Here is a 17,950-nt window from a genome sequence, read left to right on the forward strand (position 1 = left end):
CTCTCTCTCTCTCTCTCTCTCTCTCTCTCTCTCTCTCTCTCTCTCTCAGAATAGGATATTCTGACATGGGGGTGTTGCCCTGACTGTGAATTTTTGAATCTCTGTGATTCACAACAGCAGAAGGTGCCCTCTTGGGTAAATAAGACTTCTTCCTTCAATCTAACCATTCCTTCAGTTTTACTGATAAGAATGTAGACTAAGCTACTACAAGTGCAGCATGTCCTGTACTGTGTTCTTACAGAACTAATAGTTCCTGAGCTGAGTCTCTTCCCTGTCTCTAAGTATTTTAAAACCACTTGCTTGTATAAAACAGTGGAATGAATTGTACTTTAAATGTTAAAGCTTTTTGTCTCAAAATAGTTATTTATACATAAATTTCTGATGTAGATTTACTTGAAGTTTGTCCTTATTTTCAGGAGGGCTGAGAAAGGTGGTGTTCTAGTTTCATTCTGTTATTGTGAAAAATGCCATGATCAAAGCAACTTAGGGGTGAGAAGGATGCGTTTTGCTTATTTCAGGTCTTAGCCCACCATTGAGGGAAATCTTGATAGTAACTCAAGTAGAAGTTGGAATAGAAATTGTGGAAGAAGGCTTCTTGCTAGCACCCTTATAGGCTCACAATTAACCATCTTTCTTATACAGCTAAGGACTAGTGCCCAGGGATTGGTATTGCCCACAGTGGGGTAAGGATTTCTATATCAATTAAAAATCAAGACTGTCCCCCACACACATATCCCACAAACCAAACTGTTTGGAAGGTACTTCAATTGAGATTTAACTAGTCATTAAAAATAATTTGTTAATACCTAATAATTTCTTAAGATGAGATAAATAAACTGCAAAAAGCTACAGAACTAAGTGATTTATGAAATATAGTAATTATAAGTAAAATTTCTCTATTGGAAGTTCTAAAAGACAATACCTACATATGTATTTATCAATAGTACATCTTCTTCCACTATAGAGAATTAGTGGTGACAGCACATTGTAGAATAGAATATCATGTAACAGGGACTCAAGAAATGCTTGTTGAATTTAATTCATTACTTAAAATACTTATAGTTAATTATCACTATTATTTCATTTAACTCTGACTTGTAATATTATTATTGTAAAGAATCAGGTCAGTAGATTATAAAAACAAAACAAAAAATCAAAATAGAACAAAAACTCATTTGCAATGTGAATTTTATAGTTTCTAATGAAAGAAGATGTCAGAAATTTTAAGAAGAATAGAGGCAGGTATATTATTTGAAGGTTTTGGAGAAAGGGAAGGGAGAAATTTCTGGGTACATTTCTAAAGGAAATACAATCATTATCTTAAAGTTTTATCTTCATTACCTGCTTTTGTGCTGCTTTTTGTAAGAGTCAAGGTTTATAAAATAGTGGCTACGGCTTGATGAGTATATGAATATTATATGTATATATGGATATAGATGTATATAATTGAATAGAATTCTCCATGAAAGAAGTGTGGCAATTGCAATAACATGGCAGAACCATAAGGACATTATAATATCAGGAAAAGAGCAGCCATATATCATAATTATATGGAATATAAAAATGTTAGATTATTTCTAAGCTGTTCATTAGCTTATTCAAATTTTATTTTATGTATGAGAGTTTTTCCTCATGTACATATGTACATTATTTACATTTCTGGTACCCACAGAAGTCCAAAGAGTGCACAGAATCCCCTGGGAATAGAATTACAGAGAATTATAAACTACTGTGTGCTTGCTGAAACTCTAATCCAGGTCTTCTGGAAGAGTAGAATGTGCTCTTAACTGCTGAGACATTTTTACAGCCCTAAAAGGTTCTTAAAATTAGAGTAGGAGGGTGGATCCCGAGCACTGAGGGTGGGAGTTGATGATCAAAGCAAGCAAACTTTCAAAGTTACAGATGAGTAAGTCCAGAAGCCATAACATTCAGAATGGTGAATATAATTACTGGACTCTGTATACTTTAGATTTGTGAGAAAGGTGTTTCAAGTTGTGTGCTAAGTGTTGGTCACCCACAGAGGCACCTGTGTGGGGTGAGAGATCTGCTCATTAGCTTGATTGTGACAGTCATTTCACCATGTGTATGTGCATAGCAGCCTCACTACTGTATACTTTCAATTTATATATTTTCATAAATTAAAAAATTAAGTTGTAAGATAAATATATCATTTAGTTCCTTCCCTTTGATGCTTTCAATCACTCCCTCTTTATGTGTACATTATAGTTTAATAAAGCTTGAGGGTGGGGAGAATTCTCCCTAATTTTATTGCTTCGTTCTCAGTTTGTGGCTCCTTTTTTCTTTTAACTAGATATAAATCAGTTGAGTGATTCATTAGAAAGAAAAACCTCCTTCAAAAATATGATTGTTTTCTATTTCCTATAGTTCTCTTTCACATGAAGTAATCGCCAAATCCATCAAATACTCCACTTACTTCCCAGCAGACCAATACAATCACATTTATTTAGAATTACATAAGTTCAAATAAAAACCTTACTAAACCATATTTATTGCTTTTATTTGTCCTTTTTGATCCATTAATGTACATTGGTTTAAACTTTTGTGGAAAAGGGGTGTTTCTCTGCCTTAACTGTTAATTCTGTAGAAATTAAGATCCTGACTTCTGACAGTCACTTTTAGAATAAAAGCTATAAATTATTGTTATATAATGTTCACATAATCTCCCCCTCCTCCTTACTGTGTAGGTCACGGGCAGTGTAACTGTGGAAGATGTGACTGCAGAGCAGGCTGGTACGGGAAGAAATGTGAGCATCCAAGGAACTGTCCATTGTCAGCTGAGGAGAGCGCCAAGAAGTGCCAGGGTAGCTCCGATCTTCCTTGCTCTGGAAGGGGTGAGTGAAGCCACTTGTTTTATCATGGCTTTCTACTAGTATGAGACAAATGAATCCCCCTGCCCCACACACATGCATGCACCTTATGTAGATGGTGTCTGAGATCTCCGAAAGAAGAAAAATTGTTGCTTTTTCAGAATTAGTAAACTACAGTCTGATCAGGGAAAGTATCTCGACAAAGAAAATATGTCTCTGTCTCTTTTTTTTTCTCTCTTCATGTGGATGCACACACACACACGCACATGCTCACACACACATGCACACACCATTTTCTCTACTTCGACTTGTTCAATTTCATCCAGTTCAATACTTTAAAAACAACAAAAGCACAGTTAAGATGTTTGCTTAAAGCTTTCTGAACTTGAGCACCTAATTACCCACTGACATTTATGGAATTCAATAACATTGTTTATTGGGTATTGTTCACTTGGAAAAGCATTGTGTAAACACACATGAATAAGCTGCTTCTATGCAAGAAGTTTAGCCTCAGGTGTGTTTTGCCTCTCTCAGATCAAGAAAAAAATTCAGGATAAGGAAAAACTCATCTGGAAGAACATTCTTTTTGATCCATCAAAGTAAGAATATGAATTCATACCTCACTTGACAATAGCAACGTCAATCTGACATGTGTTTTTAGAAGAACTGTTTGTAGAATCTACTAGAAATGTTGTGTAGAACAGAACAAGGAAAGAGCCTTGAATTTTAGATGGAAAATGTGATTTTCTGTTATGTTGCTTCTTTAATGTGATTTATTTATTAAGATATAATTCATATAGCACAAAGTTTAACCTTTTAGTGTTCAAACCCTGGTGTTTTAGATAAAAATCACAGAATGATGCAGTTGTGAATACTAATTTTTACACATGTTGTCAGTTGGCTAGTGGAGTATGGGTCAGAGAATTTTAATGTCAGAGATACTTCTGAATATTGTTCCTTCTATCAATAACTCAGAAAGGAAACTCTGCTCCATCCAATATAAAATATTCTGAAGTGGTCTAAATAGTCCTGTAAGGCTTCTGACTTTCAAGGGTTGAAATTTTCCTATCCCTCAGACAACTGTTATCCAGTTTTACAGTCTTTAGTCAGGAACTGACATGACTTCACTATCTTCTTTTGTGAAAGTTTCAACATTGTGCTCTGTGATAGAAATGAATGTCAGAGGCTACCCCATGTGGTATTTCTGTTATTTATTCTACAGTTATTCTACAGTGTTTATATATATATATATATATATATATATATATATATATATATATATATTAAATATAATGGAGATAATTCCAAAGCAAAAGACCTCAAGAGAAATAAAAAGTAACTTCATATCAAAATAGACTTTATTTCTTAAAACCCTTTTCCAGGTGCTTCCACTTTAGTAACTTAAGATTTTGCTATTGTTATTAAGTCCCAAAAAAGAGACAGGGTTGTGTATGTGTTTTGAGAACTTAAAGAACTGTTTAAATCTAAGAGATGCACATTATGTATGGTCATAAAAAAATATAAAATTTTATTGCTAGTAGAAATAAATAGACTGTGAATAAACAAATGAAATTATATGATACAATAAGAAAACTTTCTAAATTATTTTTCACATTTACAGATTAACTTTAAATGTATGCATGTGCAGTGGCTTTTTGTTTGTCTAGACTCTAATACACAAGACAATTACAAGAGAATTATTGTGGAATTATACGTTAATTTTTAATAAACTATGAGTAAGTTTGGTGTATAATACCTATTGTTTTCTCATCTTTCCCAAGAATCAACTCTTAGCTACCTTTTTAGAGGAATAGAATATAGTTAAAATATATTGCATGAACAGGATGTTGAATATGTATGAATAATTTGACTAAATCATGAATTTGCATAAGCTTCTACAAGCACTGTATAAATGTACAATCACCAGTTTCTTTAAGAGAGATGGAGGTATTGGTGGGTAAATTTTCTCCCATGGGAGTTTGAGAATAAAAAACAAGATGCTATAGTCCTTTTGCATTTGGTCAACTCACTCTACTTTTTGGGGGGCTATATCTATAACTGCAACTGGGATCTCTGAAGCAAACATTTCATAGGAAAGCTTTGAAAGGGTTAGTTTTGCAGTTTTGAATGAATACCTGCAACGGCTGTGATTACAAGAGTTAAGAAAACAATTACAAGCACCATCAGTTCTCAAGCTTGAGAGCCGCATCAGCCCACAAACTTGGATAGAATCCCCAAGTAGAATATGCTATTGGGCAGGTATGTCCTAGGAAAATTAAATAATTTTACTTGCTTTTGATAGTGATGAGTACATAGAGTCCTTCTGTCTCCAGGATTGAGATCCTTGAATTCATGAAAGGATTGAGGATCTTTAAATACTCTTGATTTCTAGTCTCTATTGTCTCTAGATATGACTTCATTAAACTAGATGTTTTCTCTAAGGTTGATGTGTTTATAAGCTTATTCATCTGGGTTTTGCTTCTCAGTAGCATTGGGGAGTCATCTTTTCATTTCTTACATTTGTGTTTTTTATTTAAAAAGTAAAAGGAGCTTAAGATAGTCTACACATTAGTTTTTAACTCTAGTTAAAAACTGCAGTTTTATCATTATTGATAATGCTTATTCTAAATGCCTATCTAAATCTTCTTGTATATTCAACACATTAATAACATTTTTTGCTAAATGATTAACAAAAATAACTGTCTTAACTTCTTGTGTCAAAGCTACTGCAGAAGCAGTGGTGCTAACAATATAATTAAAGTTGCTATACCAGCAATAATCAAGCCCACTACCCTCTTGCTTCTGCTTAAGGCCTGACTCACTTCTTCTAGTACTTGCAAGGTTTTTTCAGAAGATCAAGGTTCTGTGATACTCAGGGTAACAAAACAAAAGCTGGTTGACAGACATGGTAACTGACATGATGGATTTCAACACACCAACACAATTAGAAAGTGTACAATCAAGGCAACTTACATTAAATACTGTAGAAGAAACAAAAGTACTTTTAACTTGACAATTAAAAGAGCTTTAACACATGCACTTGTTTGAAGTCCAGATCCTGTCCCAACTTTATCTCTTGCTAACATAACATCATAGAGAACTGCAGCTAACTTCCAAATACATCTCTGTAAACATCCAAAACCAGACTTCCAAATGCAGGCTGTTATTTCCAATATTGGAATGATTTCGAGACCAGTTCATAATTAAATCCAAATAACTGGTCACATTTAAGAAAAGTACAAGAATCATTGTAACTTCTCTTTTTGATTCTCTGTTCCATGAGGTCTAAGATCTTGAGGCAAGACAGCTTGTCCCATCAGGAGTATAGGTAAGCAAAGGTGGATCAGGAACATATGTCCAATACAGCTTCCCAGTCACCATTGTCAGGGCACTCAGCAAGCTCACAGGTCAGCATCAGTCTTTGTCCCAGCATCAGCATGTCTCAGCTCTGGCAGGCACCATGCTCCTTCAGCATCCTGACATAAAAATCACAAACATGTCCTCTTCCCTATATTAAATACCAGATCAGGATCATGCCATATGCCAGTAAGTGGATCCTTCCCTTTCACCTATGCGTACGTATGCCTAGTTGTAGAGTGCCATAGACACTCAGCAGAAAGTTCCTTGGCATACAAATTTTTAATAAAAATTTAAAATAAAAAGAACATGATTTAAATAAATTTGTGGTGTATGGGAATATATCTCCCCCTTTTTTATTTTATGAAGATATTGTTTTAAAGTTCCATGGGCCCCTTCCACAGCCCCTTGTCCTTGACAATTATCAGGAATCCCAGTAATATGGGTAATATTAAATTGCTGCCAAAAAGACTCAAATGCTCAACTGAGATAAGTCAGTTCCATTATCTGTTTTTTGTTTGTTTTTGTTTTTTATTATTATTGGATACTTTATCTACATTTCAGATGTTATCCCCTTTCCCAATTTCCCCTTCACTCCCAAATACCCCTTATCTCACTCTCCCTCCTCCTATTTCTATGATTGTGTTCCCCCTCTCATCCACCTCCCCACCCTTGAATTCCCCCTCTCTGGGGCATCCAGCCTTCAGGGACAAAGGATCTCCTATCCAACTGATGCCCAACAAAGCCATCCTCTACTACATATACAGCTGGAGCCATGGGTCCGTTCATTTGTGTTTCTAGGCTAGCTGTTTAGACCCTGGGAGTTCTGTTTGGTTGGTATTGTTGCTCTCCCCATGTAGCTGCAAGCCCCTTCAACTCCTTCAGTCTTCTCTCTAACTCCTCTATTGGTGACCCCGTAATCAGTTCAATGGTTAACTGCTAGCATCTGTCTTTGTATATGTCAGGCTCTGGCAGAGCCTCTCAGGAGACATGTTTATCAGGCTCCTGTCAGCATGCACTTCCTGACATCCACAACTCCTTCCAAGCAGAAGCTTAGAGAGGCATTGAAATATTTGTCATTTCCTCCTTCCCTGTTGATGTGCTAGAGACAGATTCTGGTCTCTTGGCTTGGGTTTCAGAGAGACAGTATTTAGCAATCAGCTCTGCATGGTGTGTAATGTGGATGAAAACTCCAGTTGTTTAAGTAACTGATAATTAAGGCATGTTGGTTATTGTATAAACACTCCTATTTCATACAGTTTTCTCCAGTCAAACTTTAGGACATACAACTAGGCCAAAATAAATAAGTAATAAGAACAAAATTTCACATATACCTAAACACATGGCTGTTCAAATTAGTAAGGTTTTTAACTTTATATGTGTTATCAGGAACAAAATCTAAATCAAAATAAATACAATTATGTGAACTTACTTGAATAGAAAATTGGTAAAACAAACAAACAAAAAACAAACAAAAAACCAGTGTTAAATGCATTTTCAATGTAACTTCCCTAAAACAAAATGAAATTGTGAGTAATATAGCTATTCTGATTGAAAATAAGTGAAGTGAAACATGAACTGTTTATTTTATATAGTAAAAAGTATATATAGTTTGCTTGTTTATATGGTAAGTTTCAGGCCTGTGGATGTTATGTAACCTTTTAATGAAGTGCTCTGTACTCCAGAGCTATTGTTTTAAATAGCTTAATTCTTTACCATGTTATTTGCTAAACAATGCACACTATATGTGTTTTTGTTATAGTGATAATCTTGAAAGTTATTGTCTGACTACACAGTAGTACATTATCTGGTTGTACATGATTTTTGCTTGTAGCAAATAATTGTTTGTATAAATATTGTGGCTGTTTATTCTATCTGATGCCAAAAATTACTCTCTTGGAGCAGAATGTGCACTTAAATCCTTAGTTCTACTTCTTAGATGTGGGATAAAGAATGAAAATAGTTTAAGTCCTTTGAGTAAAAATGTGGCCAAACAGTTTATATTCTCTAGAAAAATTGCACTTATCGGCTTTCCTACTGGGAGCATAAGAATCTTCTTGCCCACCGATAGAGGTAATTTAGAAAGCTCTTGGTCATATATTTTGCTGTTTGTATTATAAACTTCCACCATTTATCAAATTCCTTGTATTGTCTTCTAGAATCATCAAAATAAATTATCTATCTGTGGGCATTACTATTCAGTGTGTCTGCAGTGTCTGCTGTCTTTGGTCGTTACTAACAAATCGTCCTTGTATCTCTGTCCCTTGTGCATTCTGCCTGGATTCCTTGCTCTTTGATTCTCTTTCAGTAGAATTGTTGTTAAAATTTTTCTATGTTTTAGTTCCTAGGACATTTATAAACACATAACTCTATGTGTAATGGTGCAACATGTAAGAAAAAAAATGGTATGTGGAAACTAGTTATTTTTATTTCACATTTTATCATCTAGAAAATGGAAATGGTATCCTCATTTTTATCAATTAGTATGCTTTAACTAATGAATTAATCAAGTGTTTTTCAATTTTCCTACCAACGGAACACATTTCAAAGAATAATAGCATGTCACATTCTAACCATCTGTAGATTTTTTCAGTTGAAGTCATAATTTATCTCCCTTTCACCAGCAAATCACAGCTTCAAATTTTCTTGCTTCATTTATCAGAGTAGCACTCATAAAAATTTCTTTTTTTTACCTTATGCAGTTGTATGTCATGTGGCTTGGAGACTATTAAATCATTCCTTTGAAGATCCATGTTTAGAGATGTGTTGTTTATTTGAAATGGAAAGTTACCATATTAGAAATCCTCCAAACATTTTCAATTAAGCAGCATACCACATGTAGTGTCTTTGATTATATTTACTCTGTTGCTTAATTATTATGCTGTAAGTAAACTCCAGTAGCGTGTTCACTGAGAGTCAAGTGACAAAGGCTCAGTTGTGTTTCTGCCAGAACTTTTAAAGAAAGCAAATAGAGCCCTGAAACACTGACCTGCAAGTAAGTGCACAGGGACACTGGAATAGCAGGCACTAAATGGTGCCATTTCAAATCTAGTCTCAATGAACTGTAGTTAAGGATGAAGAAGAAACAGTTCTGACGAACAAATTTCTTAGCTCTGCTTTACCTGGAGAAATGGTTCTGTATTTAACACTCAATGTTCACCAATGGATAAGAAATGAAAGGGGAGTGGTGACTGAGGTCAGAAGCAAAATCTGGACTCATAAGGAACATGATGATGATGATGATAAATCAATTGTGGACTACGTGGGAAGTTTTGGTGCAAGGCTGAGCACACTGAATTTGGGATATTATTTTGTATTTTGTGTGCTCTTTATGTTACCATGTATTGGTCTGTTATATTCTGTGGTCTCCAGGCAGAGAGAAGCCTATTTATTATTTCTTTCTCTAAACCCAGAAGAACTCATTAGCAAGCTTTGTTATGCATGTGTCCTATATTTAATGAAACATTGGGAATATAATTGTTATATATTGTTACATGATTAAAGACACCCCAGAAAGGAAAAGATTAAGCCCTAAAAAAAAACTGTAGAAGATATGGTCTGCATTCTTCCTATGTTTTCAAAAAGTATGTGAATTTCTTTTTGGATGCTGTATAATCTCCTACAGATGGACACGGGTGAAGGTGTCCATAAGTGGTAGTCCATTTGAAAGGTCTGATGAATCTATTATTGAGTCTCTCAGTCTTATTATAAAATGCCATTTATTAAAATGAAGGCATAATGTATGTCCCTGAAAATGAAGTGCTTAAAAGATTAGAAAAGATCCACGTTGAATACAAGATAAAGTATTTATTCAGGGACCCCCTCCCAGATGAAAATTATTTTTATTCTTTATCCCTTATATTTTTTTATCTTGCCTTTGCCTCCTTTAAGCAACAGAAAGAAAAAGAAGATGTTAGGAAGTATATTTTTATGGTTTCAACATAGTGTAAACATTGTAATAGGTCTCTGTGACAAAAATGTTGGACAGAACGAATTTAAGGAGGAGAAGTTTATGCTAAAAGCTCAATCTATCATAAAGAGATGTCACAGCAGAGCCAGGCAATTCACAGCATTCAGGAAGCAGTAAAAGTGTAAACTGGAGTTAAGCCAGCCTTATTCTTTCTCCCTTTTATTACCAGCTCAGCCCACAGAATGGATGATATTTGGGGCATATCTTCCCTTGACTTTTTCTTGGAAACACCCTTACAAACAGATTAATTAATGTGGGTCACCAATCTACTAGATGATCCTGAGTCAACTGGACAATGAGTATTAGCCATCACAAATACTTTACTAGAAAAATATCAAACATAGTATTTTAATTACCTGAGATTTTCTTAATCCACATCCCCTAAAATTGTATCACTGCCAAGTAAGACACACTGAACGTTTTCTTTTTCTTTTTTTTTTTTTTCGGTAAGAGATCTAGCCACTAATCTTGTTTAAATGTTTTATATATGACGACAGAATATTTTGTACCAAAGATAGAAATTGATCCAAATAAACAGATATTTTTATTGCATTTCAAATCATTTTCATGTGGTAAATTGAAAACCCCTGAAATTCTCTGGCTAAGAAAATTTTTTAGGGAAGACTGTAGCAAATACTGTCAAAACTTATTTGAAATGGAAATAGAAAATTGGACAGTAATCCAATTCCAATTTATTTAAGCAAGCTTAAAATGAAACATGTAACAGCCAGGACTACTCTGCTACTGTATTTAAATATTTATTTGTAGGAAAATACCAAAATCATAATGGGGTCTTGATTGTGGTTCTCTGGAAGTTGTTTTTTTATATTTTATTTAGTATAAATGGACAAAGCTAGCTCTTTTCAGTGGGTAAAATCTCATCTGATTATCAGTCATGCTCTTGAGGACATTCCAGGCTCAGTATATGTTCTTTTTAATAGAAAATCAATGGGGCAGAGTCCCATCTCTTTGTCTAAGCTTTAGGTCATCCAGCTGGTCAGGACCCTATGATTTTCTTTCTTGGATACACACAATGTTATTAAAAATTAATAGACCAGTCACTGTGTTGTGTTTGCAAAATAAATTCAAAAATTCAGTAGACCCTGTAGTCTATAACATAGGCAGCAGATGAATCATATGTTCAATTTTATTGCTTGCAAATCAAATCAATCTAGCATTTATTGATTACCTGACTTTTTATTTATTATCTAAGCCAGGGGTAAGGCAATGAGATCTAGTGGGTTGATATTATGCTTTGTAGAGAAAAGTTTATTGGAAACAGTCATCATCTTGTTTATATGAGCTACTACCTCTTTATCTTAAAGGTAAACTTCAGTAGTTGGCACAGAAACCTATGGCTTATAAAAGGTGAAATAATTCCCGTTTAGACCTCTGTGTTGAGCTTTTGTGATAAATAACAAATGGTAATGTTAAACAAAGGTATTGAAGGAAATTATGGTATTTTTAATATTCTACTTAATATTCATACATGCATCTTATGCCCTCTCTTATCATCCCAGTCATTTTTTTCCTCCAGGCATTGTGTGCTGGCTCTCTAGCTTTTTAAATACACTGATCTTCATGGTTGGAAACAATCTGCTAGAGCATGGCTAGCCTCTCAGTGGCTGCATCACTGAAGAGAACACTTCCCAAGCAGTCATCAGTGACCAATAGTTCCTGGTGCAAAGAGATGTTACTGCAGCAGGTTGTCCTGTGACCTCTGTACACAATTTCCCTGAGTCAAACACATAAAATAAAGAAATACATATAAAACCAACCAAACAACAAACAAACAAGGAAGAAGCAGAAATCCAACTTCAATCAGACTTCAGATAAAAGAGAGAATATGACCTATGTTTTGACAGATTAGAGGCAAAGAAAGCAAAGCTCACTGTATAAAGCTCTCTCTCTTCTATCTATCCCCCCTTCTCTCTCTTCCTTCCTCACTTCTCCCTATTCCCTTTCTGGCTTCTCTCTCTCTCTCTCTCTCTCTCTCTCTCTCTCTTTCTCTCTCTCTCTCTCTCTCTCTCTCTCTCTCTCTCTCTCTCTCTCTCTCCCTCCTCCCCCTCTGTCTTCCTTTGTCGTATGTGTGTGTGTGTGTGTGTATGTGTGTGTATATTCTATGTATGTGCTCAGTCCCTCTGACTAGCTATGTAAGTCTAGGATTAGAGCTCACTTTGAAGATGAATCAGAAATAACAAGTTTGGAGTACATGAGAACATATTCTCATACTATCTAGAGGTCTGTTAAATTCTCTTAGAGTCTTGCTATTAAGAAAACTTCACACTGTGATTTAATTTTAATGTTAACATTGAAACACCGAGATTTCCATTTATTATATCATTGTTAAAATGCCAACAGTCACTCAGGCTATCAATGTGCAAATCCATCCACAAACAACACAGTTAATTAGCTCCTCTTCTTCCTTCCTATATTTCAAATTATATCATCCTGTCTGTTGATAGGTATGTGAAAAAAGCACATACAATATAAGCAGTGTATTGATATAACAACTATTAGCTAGGTGGTACATGTATGTTAATTACAGCTGCTTAGCAGGTTGAGGCAACAGGATCCCAAGTTCAAGACCTGTCTGACTTTAAAGTAACTTGAAGGCCTTGCTGAGCAACTTAGTGAAGGCCTATTTTTAAAATATAAGTAAATTAAAAATAATTTTTAAAGAAAGAAACTGAGAATGTGAAATATACTTGCCTAGAATATACAAGGCCATATGTTTAATCAACAGGTACACATACACGTATACACACGTGCAAACATGTACATATATATACACACACAAAGAAGAAACAGCAACTATTTACTAGAAGTCAGATTAGTATTTTGAGAGACCTATCCACATATAGATGATAACATCTCCAATATGTTTTGTCTCAGGGATGCTGTTTTATCTCTAGGACTAACCAACCCTTACAAGTTTGGCTGCTGCACTATGTCAGACCATTTGGTATTATTTACCAGGATCCACATGACATAAAATTTATGAATAGTAATTAGGCTAAATCTTAAATTGTGAAATCTTAAATTGGAAGCCAAAGAATTCTTCCTTTGTGTGAGATACTTAGATTGAGTTGCCTGTAATTTAATCTGGATCTCCCTTGAGAGAAGTAAAACTTATCAGACCATAAGCTTATGTTGGACCATATGCTAGCTTTCCTTGTCTTTTACTATTCTATGCTGTATGTGAGCTTAGTTCTGTGCTCTCATCTTTAGACTCCTAGGTTGTATTACTGCTCCCATTGATGGTACTTCTTGCTCATCTTCAAAGTTATCTCCAAACCTGGACTTGCATAGCCAGATAGAAGGACTGAGAGCTCACAACCATTCTCCATCCTTCATCCCTCTGACCTGGGATGTGTCTCAGACATATGTGCTTCTAGTCTCAGACTTTTACCAAGTATTTGTTTTGGGTTGAGAGTAATGCATTCTTTTATGCAACACCCTTTCATTTGGAATGTAACAAGATACATGAGACTTTGTTTTTCCATAAATATTTATTTATCATGTGGTGTCTTTTATTTGGAAGAAGAAAGGGAATTGGCTTCCTATTTAAGATTTTAAAGAATTTTAGCCTCATTACTATTCATAATATTCATACCATGTGGGTTCTGGTAAATAATACCAAATGATCTGACATAGTGCAGCAGCCAAACTTGTAAGGCTTAGGTAGTCCCAGAGACGAAACAACAAGTATCCCAAGATCCTAGCAGTCTTTAACAAGCAGGTTAACAGCATTGTCAGGTTTCCACTCAAAAGTCTGCATTGTATGATACAAATGATGGTCTTGAGAATGTGAGATAAAAAAAAAACTGCACTGGTACCTTGAAAAGTTTCTTAGACTTCTGCCTCTAGATATAATTCAGGAAGGCTGTGTGTGGTTAATGTGAGTAAGCATTTTCATTGTGATGAGACAGAATCTCAGAACTTATACTCTTGAGTGTAGTTTATTGTAATTATAGAAGAGACAACCACAAAACTCAAGTGACCTAATTCATGTTCCTGTCCAGAAACTTTCTTCCAGATAATTTTATTACGTAAAGAGATAAGTCCAGAGGGATTTAGGTCTTTAGGTAATGCTTACTAGCAAGTAAGATTTTGGAAGGATTATAAATTTGCATGGTGTATGCTGAGGATGCCATTATTCTGCTCACTAATGGTAGTGACTCCAGCTTCTTACTGGGGAATCCTGTAAACATGTCTGCAGAAGTCTGTTTTCAATTTGGGTAAAACAAACAAACGAACAAACTAGATCAAACTACTAGTATTGTATCTTTCCTCCATAGGGAGTATATAATCTACACAAACTGCTTATAATCCTAATGGCGTTTATTTCAAAGGTGGCAAGAATGTGGGGAAAGGATGCTGGGCACTATGGCACCCTCTAAGAGTACTTGTCCTCTACCACCTATTGTTTGTGTGACCTTAGACAGATTGTTTTTGTTTTTGGTATTTGAGACCTCAATTTTTTTCTCTTTCAAAATAGCATTCTATTAACTGGTGTCTCATTTCCTCTAAGTGATGTTGTAGCTACAATTAAAAAATTCCCATGAAATTTCTTTGCAAACTTCAAACCAATACTGAAATTGTAAGGTGCAATTGCAAGAGTGCAAATACATGATTCACTCACGACCTCAAGGACATAGAATTTAGGGGAAAGAAGATCCATATTCTTTCATTCACTTATCATCTTTCCAGCCATCATGTTTGTTAGTGTCCTACTATATGAGGTACTAAGTAGAGAAAAACGTGTATGGCAGCTAATGTGATGGATGTCTAGTGTACATCGTGCAAGGAAAATCAAACAAAAAGCAAATAATTGAAGCAAATCTAGATTACTTAACAGAATGAACATAGTAAAGTTAGGCGACTGCTCTAGAAAGGGCTATCAAGCCCTATCTAAAGAGGACCAATAGAGAATGAAGGGGAGACGGCTAGAGGATAAACATAAGATGTTTTGCAAAAAATACAGACTCAAGTGATAGAAACTTTCTGGAAGATTTCTGGGTGTTGAGGATTTTTGTCTGAAGACATTTCATAAAGAATGTGGCGTCTGTCTTTGTAGAAGTACTCTTTAGATTCCAGGGCCAAGTTTCTGGCCAGTTTGCTAGGTCTACTGTGCTTTCTGGTCATCGAGGACTTTTATAGTTCCCTTGGTGACTGTACTATGCACTTCTATTAAGAATCATGAGTCTGCAGATTTATGTAGTGGGAACAAGCTGGCTGCACAGGGTGATGCTGAAGTGTTTGCCCTACTTTAGATTGAGCTGGTGGGACTTAAGCGATTGCTTAAATGTTGCACAGGACTTTAACCTCTTCTGGGATTTTTTCTCATGATTCATTGAATATGTAGAAAAATTGAGTCAGGGGAATGGGAAAGAAAAAAGGAGAGGCAGAGATAGAAACACAGAGAGACAGACATATCAACACAAGGAGGGTCTTGAACAATGAATAGCCAGGCACATTCTAATCCTGACCACAAACATACAGGGTAATGATAGTTTGCACAAATAGAAGATAATTGAGCTGATAGATTGTTTTTTCTTTGTTTGTTTGTTTTGCCAGAAAAAAAAACACTTTGGATTTTCTCCAGAGATAATTGTAGAACAAAAGAAGTATGTGGTTGATGATAAAGCCATGGTAGTATTTATTAGTAATATTGTGTTTTCTTCTGCACACGCTTATAAGCTGATGTCTGTTTCTGTATTGTTTCCTCTCTATAAATTTTCTCAAGTTGCTAATAAGGACATGATTTCTTTTTGTTAATAAAACTGAGCTTTTGTGGATAATTCTGACTGAACACATTCTCCATTATTTAGTCAAAGATATGACTAGCCGAATACAACAATCTACTTCGGGATGTTCCCTGCCCACCCTATGCATCTGATTAGCTGCTTGCCTAAGGGTTTGTCAGCTTCATAGCTATTTTTTAGTGTGTGTTTTTTTTTTTTTTTTTTTTAGATAGCATGAGACACTACTGAGAAGTGATCCCCATGCTCATGGGAGCAGTTAACCTACTTTGGGCTAGCAGTGGTATCATGGAACATTGTACAAAGGCTACATGGGACTAGTGCAAGGGAGAGAACACCTTGAGGAGCCCTGCTTGTCCTTAGATGCCTTTCCAGAAACATTCTCCATGCTTATGACCTCCTAGATTTATCTATCTCCAAGGTACCCTCTTTCTTCTTAGTTGCAGTTTACTGCTTCTGGTCTACCCCAGCTCACCTCTATGAGCCATTCCTAGAGATGCTGAAATAAAAAGAAACACATTTGATAACAGTAACAGAAATGTGTTGTCTCACAATTCTAGAGATGGTGAATCTGAAATTAAGAACTCAGTCCTTATACAAAATAAAATGAAAATGCCTACCTTCTTTCCTTTCGTTTTCGAGCTTGAGTTGGCTCCTGATGTTCCTTGAAGGACAGCAGAATTATTCTAACTTAAACCTTTGTTGTTACTGGGTTGCTTTCCATGCCCATTTTGGTACAAATCTCTTTCCCAAGCCCTTTCTCCTTCTTACTATAGAGACACTATCACAAGATTTATAGACCACACTAAATCCATGCCTGATCCTCTCTATGTCCTTAACTAATTACAATTTCAATGACAATTCCCAATAAGATGGCATTGTAAATTCTAGAGTAGGCATCTTATGGAAAATATATTCAACAACTTACATGACCTTGTTAGTGGAAATCAAGCCTATAGCTGCCCCAGGTATTTGTAAAAGGAGTATGAATTTCTAATCTCCTGTGTGCTAATTTCTGTACTGAGTGATTGTGCTTAGCTGTTGTCTGAATGATTATCTCTGCCCCAACTGACTCATGTGTTCAAACTCAGCTGCCCAGATGATGGTCTCAGGATATGGACCTTTCTAATATGGTTAAGTCACAATAGTAGACTCCTTGTAAATAACATTAGCACTCATATAAAAAAAAGGTTCTAATGTGATAACTGGACATTCTTACACATGAAGACATATCAACAAAATGCCATTTCTTAGCTAGAAAATATGTGTCCCTTTGCCACAATTTTGAATCTGCTTCAACTTCCTTTTTTGTTGTTGTTAAATCACCCAGTCTTTCCTTAGGTACTTTACTATTGCTATAATAAAATACACTTAGTGACAAAGACCACAAATTAGGAAAGCTGTGTTTTGGTTCAGAGTTCTGTGGGAATACAGACCATTATTGATGAGACGGCATGGTGGCAGGAACATGAGGTAGAGGTATATTACATTGTATGCCCAACCTAGAAGTGGAGCGAGAACAGGAAGTGAACAGGGGTATAACACCTCAAAGTTTACTCTTGGTGACATACTTTCTCTAGCCAGGCTACAACTTTTAAAGGTTTTTACAACCTTCTCTAACAGTACCACTCAGTATACACCAAATGTGCCAACACATGGATCTATGGAGGACAGTTCACATTCAATTCTCAACACAGCTCAAATAATTTATATAATAAGTAAAGTTGCGTTAGGCACAGCACAGAATATGCACTCATCATCATCATCATCATCATTCTCATCAGTAGACTATAATCTGATGGGTATGAGAATCCCAGGCTTGTGCTGAGGTGGATAGTAATCACTGCCTGGAGGGTTATGAGAGCGGGTAAGGGAGGTTTGGACAAGTCATATGTTTATTTTTGGAGGGAACAGAAATATAATTTTTATATTTCATCATAAGGTACTGGAAGACAAAGAAATATTTACATAATCAGTAAAGGCATATACTAGAATGGAACCCAGTGTTGACCAAACTAAGGGAAGACTAG

At 35.5% G+C, this 17,950-nt stretch overlaps 1 protein-coding gene across 1 annotated transcript in view; it reads left to right on the forward strand.

Annotated features, from left to right (window-relative positions):
- Window positions 1-17,950, forward strand: part of Itgbl1 (integrin subunit beta like 1) — a 227,139-nt gene that overhangs the window by 127,244 nt on the left and 81,945 nt on the right. Inside the window, exon 6 of the mRNA XM_028771860.1 lies at window positions 2,706-2,852. Coding sequence (XP_028627693.1) covers window positions 2,706-2,852 — 147 coding nt within the window. The remainder of the gene's footprint in view (window positions 1-2,705; window positions 2,853-17,950) is intronic.

The sequence above is a fragment of the Grammomys surdaster genome, unplaced genomic scaffold, assembly GCF_004785775.1.
Source record: "Grammomys surdaster isolate TR1022 unplaced genomic scaffold, NIH_TR_1.0 65, whole genome shotgun sequence".
NCBI classification, from domain to species: Eukaryota; Metazoa; Chordata; class Mammalia; order Rodentia; family Muridae; genus Grammomys; species Grammomys surdaster.